The sequence below is a fragment of the Athene noctua genome, chromosome 2 (assembly GCF_965140245.1).
Source record: "Athene noctua chromosome 2, bAthNoc1.hap1.1, whole genome shotgun sequence".
Lineage (NCBI taxonomy): Eukaryota > Metazoa > Chordata > Aves > Strigiformes > Strigidae > Athene > Athene noctua.
In genome coordinates, this window is record NC_134038.1 from 118,110,906 (window position 1) to 118,124,393 (window position 13,488).

The following is a 13,488-nucleotide window of genomic DNA, read 5'->3' on the forward strand; positions in this document are numbered from 1 at the left end:
CATATAAAATGAATGTTAGTTTTTTGTTCTTTGCTGGTCCTGAAATCCCAGATCTGTATAACTTGGAATTGTGGAGTAGGGAAAACCCAGGTTCTTAAAGCTAGATTTCATTTTGTAAAAATCCTTCCTGTTGTGAAATAATTCAAGTAAACCGTCTTCTACCAATGCAGGGGTAATTTTCTCTATATATGTAGATATTATATGGGTTAACCAGCGGTGTGGTGGTAGTATATAGACACATATGTATGTGTCAGTTAACACAATGAAAGGGACAATAAATGATATATGAAGTCACTGATCAGAAGCGTGTTTGTTACACGGCAAGTGCCACACTCGTATTGGCTCACCATGTGGGGATGTCTCTGTAACTGAGGTAATTCCTGCATTATTCAAGGTAAATGATAAAAGAACTTGCACAAAACCAGGCCTGGCCTTTACAGGGGAATTTGATTATACATTGATGTATAGTTGTAGCCTTGTTTCAAATATAGCTGATAACTATTTCCATTAAAAATATTTCCCATGACTCTGACATCAAAGTCTGACTTTCTATTTAAGATGAACCCTAATATTTGTTTTAGACTGACAGATCCTGGTGGTCTGTATGTCAGTCTGAATCATATGACAAGAGTATAAAATTTCAGAGATTTGAACATGGAAATAGTCTACAGATAAGCCTTATTTAAAACAAACATAGAACATAGACTTTTGCCTGTGAAACAGATATATTTTGGATCCTGAGAAAAAACAGAAAGCAGAATAAAAACTGTAACTAGGCAGTTACACAAAGTGAACCCATTTTATTTTTAAAGCAACAATCAATTTGAGGTAATTTGATATAGTTGTGCATGGGTCTGTGAGATAAGTACCACTCTTTGTAATATAATGGACACATCTATAATTTATTATTGATCAGATCTTCAGGAAGCTCTTTAGATGCTTTGGTTAATACTGAAAGTGTGGGAATCCATGCTTTATATATTTCAAATATTTAGCACGTGATAATTTCTTGTTGCATCTAATCTTGTAGTTGACATTCTATCACAGCACTGCTTTTTAAAAACTCATTTCAGTGGACTCCCCAACAGGCGGCACTGTTAGCGCCGGGATACCCGGTTTGATCATGCCAAACCTTTTCTGGCTGTTCCCATTAGCTGTGGTTGATTTTGCTGATAGGTTGCTCTGTAAAGTGAACTGTCTCACAAATTCATTATGTGATGAAACATCTTGAGTTTTGTAATCCTTCAGATACTTTGCATCTAATAAAATGTTTAAAAAGTAGTTTACAGACTGCAAGTGTTACCAGGTGATAGGAAAAAGAAGAGGTGAAGCTCGCTGGTATCTTTGAGCAAGAAGAGACGTTTTGTGGCTCTGCATCCTAAGATGCTGTTGAGACAATTAAGATCCATTTTAATGCTACTGCTTTCAAAGTGATTTATCCAAGTGTCATATCTTTATTTGGTGCTGTAAACATGAAGTAGTATTACCACATATTAATATTGAAATGCACTTTTAAGTGATTTTTGCCACTATTGTATAGCAGTCAGTGTGAGAATTAAGAAAAGGACCAAATATCTTAATCTTTAAAGAAATAGATCATTAAGGTGTTCTCAAATTCAGTTCTGCAACAATTTACCCATTTGCCAATGAGAAGAAATTTAGGGGACTGAATGATTGTCTTTATAATATTTTCTGATATGTTATGAGTATTATGGTGATGCATATTAATTTTTTGTGGATTTAGAGCTGTTGCAAGATGGCTGACTTTGAAATAATTGCTGTGCTACAATAACACTTGAGTCTTCTTTAAAATGTCCCTTAAATATGATCTGGTGGGAACAGCTACATATTTTTGTTATCCATTTGATATTTGCCATCTGTAGAAGAACCTTGATGCCTGTATTTGTTACGGTAGCTCTCAGTTTACGGCACACCTCCTCCCTCTGCCTCCCACCTTGCACTGTCAGTAGTCCCAGAGAAGTCCCTGAAACGGTCTGGAGTGGGATGCCCTCAGCCTGGGGAAAACAAATGCAGTTTTCACTCAAACAACAAATACAGACTATAAAATATGGTAACAATACACATTGTGAAATGCTTCAGAATCAGCATTGCTTTGGATATTGCTATCATTTTCTTTCTCTATTATATCCCTTTTTGTGCTGTTTCCCTTGTATGGGGTTGTTGAATTGCTTAAGTATTTGCAATTTTTTTTCCCTTTTTTTCTCTCAATATTCTCTCTCTGCTGGTAGGCATAGACCATTCGGCTACATTAATTAACAAGCATGTTCGATCAACAACAAAAAAACCCTCTGAGTTTTAATGCATTTCATGCTGTTTGTTGGCAAGCTACCACTGTAAGGTCATGTCTGAGATTTTCTTTACTGTAAAGAAGCAGAACCAACAAAATGTCTCAAATTAAATTCACTAGCAAGAAAACCTTTTGTCTAACCTACTAAAACTCTTAAAAAGCTCTTGTACTTTTCAGTGCTGTCTGCAGTGCCTACTGTAAAAAAGAATTAACTGCAGCATCCTCTAGTAAAAAGCTTTTCGAGTGGAAGCTCCATTAAATGGCTGAACAGTATTTGTGTTGTGCTCCTGCCGTTAGCCTGGCTAGCTGTGTGATAGAGGTGTGTGCTGCCAAATTGTTACAGAATATATGTGTGTGATTTCAGTGACATATCCCAGGTTGTTGAGCCCCTAAAGACTAGAGTAAACCTCTAAACTAATAGATGCTACAAAATAATTAAGATACTATAGGGCCTGCTCAGGTTTTATTAGTGTTACAAGGCTCTTAATATATGCTTTAAAAAGAGTCATTAGGCATGAAAAAGTGGTAGTCAAAACTGAATGAAGTGTCATATAGGTTTGTCAAAGGAAGGTTGTATCAAATTATATTCATTGGCTATCTGGTGTTCTCCTTTTGGACAATATGAAATCAAATACATCTCTCTAAGTCTGTAAAAACATTTCTTGTCAAAGCGCTTTACAACAGAAATAGTGCCATCGTGAAGCCAACCAGTTTTAAGGCTCAGCTTGATCAGTTTATTAAATGGGAAATAAGAGATGATTGCCTGTGATAGCAGGGGATGAATTTGATATTCATCAGAGACTGGGAAATCCCTTCCATTATGCGCTCCTCTGTGTCTATATGGTATCTATTCACTGATTTCACTGAGCAAGACAAATTTCATTTTAGAGTAGTGAGGCATATAGAAACTGTATGAATATTGCTATTTCCAACTGTGGGATGACCATCCTGCACAAGGATGTGAATAGCATAGCGATGACTAAGATGTAAGGAGAATATTAACTCATATATTTAAAAGATGTAATTGTTTTTTTGTGGGTTTTTTTAGTTTAAGTGGATGATGATTTAATGTAAGGTTGCTCTCTCTCTCCCTGGATTACTGATAATAGCAGTACACCTAGTGTAGGACTGATGTGGATTAAACAAAGATCTCACCTAATTATTTGTGCATATATATGTGTTCAAGAGGGAGAAACCCTATTTTTATTTATTCAATAACTTTGGTTTTTCCCCATGTGATCTTTGTAACTGCTCTTCAGATTTGATTGAAAATTGCCATTCTCTGGAGATTTGGCCGGTTAATCAAGAAGTGAGAACATTAGCACAAAAGCCTGATGCTGGTATATTTGTGCTAGTTAAGACACAGGAAAATAGGTCCCTTAGGAGCTGTTTCCTATCAAGTCAGATCATACAGAGAGAGAACCTACTTTATCTTTCAAGGACCAAACAAACATTTATAAAACACGGCTGCCAGGAGACTAATAGTAAACAGCGTCTCTTCTTCCATAATAATTGTAGAGAAATGCAAGAGAATAAAAAGGCAAAGATGAAGGGAAGGACATATTTTAATAAGCATTATTTTTGTTGTGTCCTGGCTGGGGAAAAAAATACTTGTGTGCAGTCTTTCAGGAACTTGTTATTGATAATGTGTCCTTCTTTACAGTAAAATCTAAAGGACCTGTTGGACATTATATACTGTTCCTTTCTGTTTGGTATTTACAGTACTTTCAGTCACTGTGCTAAATTTTTTTTTAAAAATGCTGGAAAACAAACAAGCTTGAATTATTCTTCCAACACGCAGGTGCTGTGTTTTGTGTGACAGGCTTTTGTTTGCAGAGGGGTGTATGTCTGATGTATTTATCGTATGTTCTTCATACAGGTAGCTCTGCATGTTTACTGCGGTGGTTGCAATTGCTTGCCATTTCAAGACCCCTCCTTTCTGTTGCTAATGCTAGTAAAAATGCTGAAGGTGTTGCATAATGAGAACTTCCACCCTGTGCGAAAATATTTTGTCGCAGTTACTCTGCAGATTAGTAAAAATATGAAAGCAGTTTAACTGTGTTTTAAAAGACGGTTCCTTTGTATAGCTCTTGTGTACTCATGTCAGCCTGTCTTTTTGCTGAGACTGGATCTCTTGTTCAGTTAACAGCTTCACAGGACAGAAAAAAATTCGTTTGTGTACAATGCAAACAGATTTACTACAATTTACAGCTAAATTTTCCAGACTTTCTCTTTCATTCAATACATGAAATCTTGGAGTGTGCTTTCCCAGACGAGGGCCCCGCCGTGGGACTGAGCCAGCTCCAATGCCGGCTTGTGCTTGCTGTGGGGATGGGGCCAGGCACCGGTACCCTGGCTGTCTTGCCTTTCCATAATTTGCTTCCTGGCACTCAGACAAGGTGGAGGATTAAGCTCTCTAAATTGAGTGTAAGTCAACAGCAATGCCAGGGCTGGAAGGTGTAGGTTTGGGTGTAGTTGGTGTTGGAGGTGCAGGAAGAGACATGAGAGGAATGAATTTAACACTGTGTTTTGCAGAAGTGAACAAGGAAAATGTGCAGAAGGGAGGTCGGTGGTGAGATCTTAACACAGCTCCATGCACATGTGTATTACAATAAACCTTACTTACAGCTTCACTTTCTTGAATGTTAATTTGGATTTACTAGGTAGTTGCTGTTTACGCAATGTGATCAGTTCAGGTTTTTGTCTCTTGTATTGGTCAGTGTAGCAGACCTTGCTGTGGAGTGTTCAAGCCATTTGAAAGCAGAATCACTCTCTCTCATACAACCATTAATGTTAAAATACCCACTTTCTGAACAATAATGAAAAAATTATTATATCCCCCAGAATTGAAAAAAACCCGCACCCAAACCAAATACTTGGCACCTAGAAATAAAGATTGCACAAATGAAACATGTAGCAATTTAAGTGACTGCACTCTTTATTCTGACTCCCTGGCTGTTACTGAATTTTCTGCAGGTGATTGTCAAAAGATGAGGGAGTGTGAAGAAGTTCTGCTTATGTTTATGGGGACTTTATTGGAAGTGTATTGAACAGCAGAGATGAGTGGGAAAGTGCTTCTTCGAGGATGAAGTAGTGACTGGTAGTAACTGTGGATTAATCAGAGGCAGGAACTGATATTTCAGTAATGAAAGTCCAGTGAGATAGGGAAGGTGTGGCTGATTTTGAGTTTTGGAAATGACACAAGGCAGTCTTCACTTTGAAATAATCTGAGAAAATGTAATTAAAAGGAATATTTGGGTTCATATATATTTAATAAGGTTCTGTTGGCAAGTGTACTGTTAACATTTCTTAATTCTGAGGATTTTGTAATCCTAAAAGGTGTTAGGGGAATTGTATTCAAAAATACAAAACGAATTTTAGCTTTTCATATGTATTTCATTAATGCTCTGCAGGTGAACTGTGAAATAGATCTCTATAGGCAGAACTGCTAGCACTAATAATCTATTTTGAACAGTAGGATTTTTCAGTTTTTCAGTCATTCATTTTATTACAGAATTTAGAACAATGAGTAGCTTGGGAGTTTTTTAGAACAGCAGCATTTTTGCAAGAATCTGCTATTGTGTACCTGTGCACAAATTTGACTCTAACCAGACACAGGAATTCTGTACAGATACATTTAAAAGTAAGAATAACTCTCTGAAATCCCTAATTCTCTTTACTAACTAAAACAAATATCAAGAAGTTTCCTTTCTCTTTGATGCCATTGTTCAAAGTTATCAGTATATTGTTTAATCTCTGTACTAGTAGCCTAAATACATAACAGGTGGCATGAATGTTTATGGGAAGTTACATCCATGTCTAGTGGCACAGCGAGGCTCAGGTGAGAAGCCCTGGCTGAGTCATCTCAGAAAAAGGGAATTGGGGGAAATTTACACTGAACACAGCAGGATATGTAGAAGAGGTGCTTTAAATTTTTCTCTGTGCTGTAAAAATGAAATGAACTTTAAATTACTCTATTTCAATTTTGGGAAAAAAAATACCATTCTGTCTTTAGTGGCTGTACATTAAAAGCTGTATCTTTTCATGTAGCAGGAATTGGAATTTTTATAGAGAAAAGACACCTTACAAGTTTAGGAGTTTGCTCAAATAGGTTATTTCTGAGAAGTATCTGCAATAATATCTGTCTTGGTTCTCGGAAGTTTTCTTGCTCTTCTAAATGTCCTTTTCCTCATTTTACCTCACGATAGCATGTCCAGGTGGAATTTGCCTTTCAGAAGAAAACTACTTTCCAAATGAAGAAATAATTGCTTGATGCAGACATTTTCACAGCTAGTTGCTTTTCTTAGTAAATCAGAATTTTAAGTCAAATCCCTCTGCAGGTGTCCAATTTTTCTCTCCGTTCACTTCAATGTAAATCAAAATCTGTGTTATTTTGAGAAGAAAAGAGAGCCTGATTACTATAATATTAAAGATTTTTAAAAGGATACATCATACATCTGTTGATTATGGCAGTAGTGCTTTTGTTAGGGTTGCGATTCCTCCTCTAAGCATCTATTTACAGGAACATGCATGTTTTTGATACAGATCTGTCTGCTGTCCGGTAAAAGCCAGACAGTAGCATGTGAGAGCTACTGTTTCTTAATTGCTTGGATAACTGACAGTGAGTCTGATTCCAAAACTTGCTGTGTTTATAATTCTTAATAGAACAGGTACAAAAAGTAGGTATGATGGTACCAGATAGCATCTGATTTACGTAGCTTTTGGTTTGCAGTTTCTGATGTGTTTTATCCTAATATTAAAAGGTACGGTATAGGCAGGAGGTAGGTAAATTGGCTGTTGCCTTCATCCTGGCTGCTCTTGGGTTTAGGCAGGGTGATGCTCCTTCCCTTGGCAGAATAAACCTCTTGACTGCCAGGTGGGACAGAAGGAAAGAAAGTGGGATGTGCAACAAGTGGAGAGGCTCAAGTGTGAGCTGACATTAGGAGGCTCTAGGAACAGAGCAAAGATACTATCACGGCTGGGAAGTGGTAGAAAAGAAGGTTTTCCACAAGGATTTAGCTGAAGTCTTGCATGGCAGGCTGTATCCCAGGAGGGCACTAAAAGTGGGACTATTAAGAGCAAGTCTGAAGGACTGCTGCAAAGACTGAGTGGGGCAAGGGGAGTTTTGTTTAGACTTACTTTAAACTAGTCAAGGGAAAAAACTTGTGGGTCTGAAAGATGGTAAAGTGTAGGATCCAAGTGGTATTAAGTGAATGATGCTTGCATTGTGTCTATATATGATGTCAGCTAAAATGACACAGCATAAAGCCGGACATTTAGTTGTTAGCAGAGGCATGCTATTTCTGTCTCTCTCTTCTTACATGTGTATACGCTTTTTGTATGTCTGCGTAAAAAGACCACCCATGGGAAATTGCCGAAAACATTGCATTAATAAAGTCATATGACCTTTTGTCATAGCTGAGATTCAAAATTGTGTTTCATCAGCAGCTCTGATTCCAGACTTGCAGGTAGTAGCTTCAGTGAAATATAAAGACTTATGTAGTTTTCTAGAATAACCAGTGTCCCTAACTTCAAAACAAGAAACCCATGGCAACAATGATCTGCCAGATGCTGTATGAAACAAGATAGAACACTTCTTTTTAATGTGAAACAACTCCGAATGTTCTGATTTTCCTATATATACCTTTTTGCATGTAACTTTAGAATTGTCATGGAGATTTGAATATTTAGCTATTTTTAAACTTCATGCAGTGGTACATATAGAACTCCAGCTGAAATCAATAAATACAGTAAACACTAGTTTATATCATGTTTATGAATTATATGGATTATCCTTCATATTGGTTTTATAAGCAACTTCTACTATATGGAAAATGTTTTGAGTTCTTGTTTACATTCATAATGCAGTTCTAGGCAAGTTCAAGATGCTGGTTAACCTTTGAAATGTATTACTTGCCTAGCGCTTAACAGAGATAGATGACAAAGAAGTGCATATTAAAGCCTCTCAAAACACAGGCTCATCAATCTTCAAGTAGCTTGGCTTCATGCAGCGTCCTGTTATATAGGATGCACAAGGCATATCTACAGCCTATGGAAGCTTGATGCATCCAGCCTCCTGCTTTTGCAGATTCTCAGTGGAAATGTCAATTGGACACTACCAACTGCCTCTGCCTGCCTTTAATATCTCTTCAGTAATTTAATATGTTGTCTGACTCTGTGTGCTAAACTCATAGCCTATCACTTATTCTTTTACTGACCTAGTGGCTCTGGCTCTAGAATCTAAGTTTGTGTTTTGAAACCTATGGTTCATGCTGCATAATATTTTCTGTTTGGTCACATGGGTAATTAAAAGCATAAGCTTCTAATGAGTAACACAGGTATGATTTTAGATCTTCTTACTCGTAGTCCTTGAATTACCTTGATGTAAATTTGAAAGTACAGCATTCACAACTTTGCCATTAAAATTATACGTTTTGTGAATAATGTATGTACTTTTTGGAAAGTCAAATTAAAAATAAAATCAATCGGTTAGTGTTAGAGCCTCACGTAACACTTTGATGTCAGCCTTTTCTGGCATGCTATTAATAAAGACTTGTGATAAAATGTTAAAAGAGGTCTTAGTACTTTATGGAATTATGCAAGCTGCATTTTCTTTTACTGTTTTTAACTCTTTGCAAATGAACCTCAGTGAGCTTCCTTGTGCGTTTGAGTCCTCAGTAACCTGCCGAGAGAGAACTAGTAAGGAGTTTGCCTGAACATTGCTGACTGTCAGCTGATCGTGTGCTTTTACTTGTCTACCTTTTAAAAAATTCTGACAGTGATAACTTCTGTAGTGTTGCTTTTATAACTGTAGTAAAATTATGATAGAAAACTGACTAAACTATAAATATAATTACAAAAATGCATAAAGTGATAGAAAACAATTTACAACAGTTTCAGACAGCAGCAGAAGAGAATTTTGTAATTGTAGGACACATTTCCACTGTACATATGATAACCCCAATAATCTGAAAATGGTAAAATAGCATTATTAGAATGAGTTAACCTGTTAAACCTAGGTTTAAATGATTTTTTTCCTTTTAATATCTAGGATGAAGATCGAACAGAGGAGGACAACAGCAGAGTTGAGCCTGTTGGACATGCAGACACTGGTTTGGAGAATGCTACCAGTTTTTCCCTGGAGTAAGTTACAGGCAGATCACATTGTTTTAATGATGACTCTTGAGACTGAACATAGACTAGCAAAAAATTCAGAATAGTATGAATGATACTGCTCTTAAAAAAGTGGGACAGTCTTTTTTAGGTCATGTGTCATTTCGTTTTTGAACAATTTGCTTCATGGACCTTTTTAAAGCAGATTTTAAACAATTTAAAAAGCCTGTGTTAAGGATGAGCATTGGAAACCTGACATTAATAAACTCTGATGCTACAGTAGAATTTCTTCCTCAAAGAAGATAGTTATTTGATGGGACTCTGAAAACTTGACAGAAGTAATAGGGTCAGTGCTAGCACAAATAGATCAACAGGCAAGAATTTCAAAGGGGAAAATCTTGATTCCTGTCACCAGTTCACAGTCTACTGGGATGACACGCATGGAGGTCACATAAGTTGGGGGTCAGAAACCTCATACTTTGTGAATGGCTCAAAACTGATGTTGTTGAGGACTGAGAAGCTTCTCCTAATTTAAAAAAAAAAAAAAATACAGTAAAGGATATTTTACTTCATCATGAGATCAAGCGAGCTTGACCTTTTCCATTTCATTGCAAAGAGCTGATCTATACCTCACTATGGAATTAATTAGAAAACATCCCTTCTACCCTTAAATTAAACCTTTTAAATTGATTAAAATTAAATTTTAAATAAAAATAAATCTTCTGCTCCTATTATTTCTGAATTAAATTATGAATTAGGTGCAGAGGGTTTAAAATGTTAAAAGATCATGGTGACATCTATTAGGCAATACATGCTGAGTTTTACTCAGTTCCGTTTACAAAACCTGTTACACTGTAAATTCAAAATGCTGTTTGCTAAGTAGCGTTTGCAGAACTGTCAAATTTAATGCTTTTCGGTGTTGCTTTTAAGTAACTTAATGACTTTTCATCATATGCAACTTCATTCTTTTCTGTTTTGATGTCATACTTATTTGTATGTTTGTTTGAAATAGTTGGCTCAAACTTCTGAGAAAATCGGGAAGCAAAATTGAAACAATCTCCCTTAGGAAGGGATCATTTCCTTTTGTTTTCAGTTTTACAGAGTTTAATGTTTGAATTTGGGATCGATTTTTTTGAAGAAAAAATATAAGGAAAATGAGTGCCTAGACATTAAGTGTGTGTTTTGGAAAAAAGGAAAGTTACTGATTCAAGCAGTAGAACAAATTAAACAGTGTAGGCTAGATATGAAAATAGGCCCTTTAAAAAAAAAAAAAAAAAAAAAAAAAATTAAGCTGTGTTTCCACTTATAACAGTTCCAGGTGCATCACACTGATTTTTCACTTGTTCTCTTCCTCAGCTCTCAATTTTCTTTCAAGCCAATAGGAAAGTCCAAAAAAAGTTGATCATAGGGAACCATAGACATATCAGTAGCAAAAGATAGCTTTCAGAGTACATTTTGGAGGTGAAAGACATTGCTTGATTCCTGTGAGCAACTTTGCATGCTGGTTAATGAAAACAGCCTTAATGTACAGTGTGAATTAATTGAAGTTAGCCTATACAGAAATTGGGACAGGAAACATTACCAGATGCTGTAATGCTGTCAGTCTGAACACATTGGTCCAGGTCTGAAGAATAATAGTTTTGGTTTATGTCTCTAAGTTCTCCTGTTGTTGCAGTACTTTTCTGAGCTAAACAGTGGCAACAGGGGTAGAAGACCTTCCATTTGTGTTGTTTAAAAATGAGTTAAAAAAACCCCAGACACAACTTGAGGCATACAACAAATGTAAAGACTACTTCAAAAAAATACTTAAAAATTTAATGTGGAAGAAATATAAAACAAACTGTAATACAGGATTTTTGTCAACTCCCTAACAATATGTGGTCTGGTTATTCTGAAACTCCAGATTAGGCACTGCAAGCTTTCACAATGGGCCACCATACAATCAAGAGCTTATTGAAGAAAGTAGATCTTCTACTGCTATCGTAGGGCATTGGTCTTGCTCTTTTCTCCATTTCTAGATTAAATTTGGTTTGTACTCTTATGAGAAACAAGCCTCTCAAAGATCTGTGTATATATATGTAGTGCCAGGAAGTATGGAAAAAGTATGTAATACTAGAGAGGCATAAGCCACAAATTTAGATTGTGGCTTTCGTTCAGATCTCTCACTTCCAGATTTACTGAGAGGTTTGGCCTTCAAGTATTATTTTCTCATTTGGGTATTTAAAACTTTTTATGGTTTATGGGCTATATTCCACCTTTCCAGATGTGGGCATGTTTCAAATGCATCAGAAGATTTGGTCCAAATCTATTTCTAGTATTTTTGCATGTCTCTTTCTGAACCTGTATTTTCCTCTTTCACGTGTTCCCTCTCTACAGCAAAAAGTATAATTGAAAACTAGATGCATATTTGCTTTAGGAGGATGTCTGGTCGGTTTTGAATGTTACAGTTAAATCTTTGGAAACTTTGCCTTGTAAGAAGATACAGATACAGCAATCTTCCAATAAAATAAATGGAATTACAGTAAAACAAATGAATGTGTTCTAAAACTAGAGGAATTTAACCAATTAAAAATTTAATAACTCTCATTTGATTAAGGGGTAGTTATGTGAAAGCTAATGTAAAGGCTTAGAGTAGGCTCTCTCTAAGATAAAAAAAAAACATGCTAGTGCTATGATCGGCTTTTAGGCTTCTGAGGAAAAATTGTGTGTTGTATTTAAGGTATTTCTGCTCAGTGGTCCAAACAGTTAACTTCTAACTTCAAATTCAATAAGCTTTGGAATATGGAAGAATTGCATGCAATGATGATGATACCAGTTTTTATGTAGCAAACTAAGTTTACAAAATATTTCTTTGATTTTTGTTTGTTTTCTTAATTGAACTATTTTTGATGATTGATCTCCTTTCATGCCATCAGATTAATCTTCAGGTACGTATCATGCAACAACGCTTTCATCACCATGATTTGATTTCTGGAATGGTTTTGTATGTTTGTTCTGTATGTTTGTGTGGGGTTTTTTGGTTCCTTCACGGTACATGTTCATATTCCCTCATTCGTCATTGTCTCACAGTGATATGGTAAAGCTCGTAGAAGTCTCCAATGACGGCGGGCCTTTGGGAATCCATGTAGTGCCTTTCAGTGCCCGAGGTGGAAGGTAACGTATTGTGTAGGATTTTAATTAAATTGTAATTTGCTCTGTTTTGTTTTAGTTGTGTTAATTTTTGTATTGTGTGCCTTTGCCTTCTGTAGAATATTGAATGTTTTTCAAAAGGCAGTCTCACTGATTAAGAAAGGAAGAAATGCAAGTTTATTGATTCTATATTTGGAAAAGCTCTGCTTAAAAGGAGTTATAACTGTGGGGTTTTAATAGAGGTTCTGTTGTAATCTCGTAGGAAATTGAAGTATAAAGGTGTTTCCTTTTGGACTCTTAAAAAATATAATCTGCTGCTTTAATTCAGATAGATATTTATGCAACATTTTCTTGCTGACTGTTTAGAGCCACAAGTTCCCAAAGAACAGCAGGAGTCTAAACCAGAGGCATTCTATGCCTGCACTTGATAGGAATGGAAGAGGAAGCAATTGTCATGCTTTTGATACTTGGTGTTGTCCCATCTGTTGGGGTTAAAGTGAAGTAGCAGTTGAAACATTCTGGTTTTGGGGAAGGTGAACCTGTTTTATTGTATGACAGGCTGGAACTCCTGAAGTTGGATTGATAACCAAAAAAAAGTGTAAAGTCAGTCCTTTACATTAAAAAATACATGTGGGGGATTATATTAGTAAACACAATACATCATCTCTAATGCTTTGTTAAAGTATATTTTTAGCATTTTGGGTCATTAACATTGTCTCAGAAAAAAAGCTTAACTTTTGTAATCATTAGTGGAGGATTTGAAGCTTTTAAGTATGTTGAAAAGTGATAGTTCTTCAGGAATATATGCAGATTTTACTTTCATGATGCATATTCTAAGTATACACTGTATTTTTCCTCTTTAAGGAAAAGTGGAACAAATAAGTATTTTAGAAACTAATCTTCGATTACACATGAAGGGGTTATGCTTTCACATGTCT

At 36.0% G+C, this 13,488-nt stretch overlaps 1 protein-coding gene across 16 annotated transcripts in view; it reads left to right on the forward strand.

The window, feature by feature from the left end:
- The window catches only part of PARD3 (par-3 family cell polarity regulator), a 444,458-nt gene that overhangs the window by 211,071 nt on the left and 219,899 nt on the right, over nt 1-13,488 (forward strand). For all 16 annotated transcript variants that reach the window (XR_012633185.1, XM_074899993.1, XM_074899998.1 and 13 more), the window contains 2 exons: nt 9,360-9,451; nt 12,491-12,574. Coding sequence is in view for 15 of the 16 variants with exons in the window: in XM_074899993.1 (XP_074756094.1) it covers nt 9,360-9,451; nt 12,491-12,574 (176 nt within the window). In the remaining variant the exon portion in view is untranslated. The remainder of the gene's footprint in view (nt 1-9,359; nt 9,452-12,490; nt 12,575-13,488) is intronic.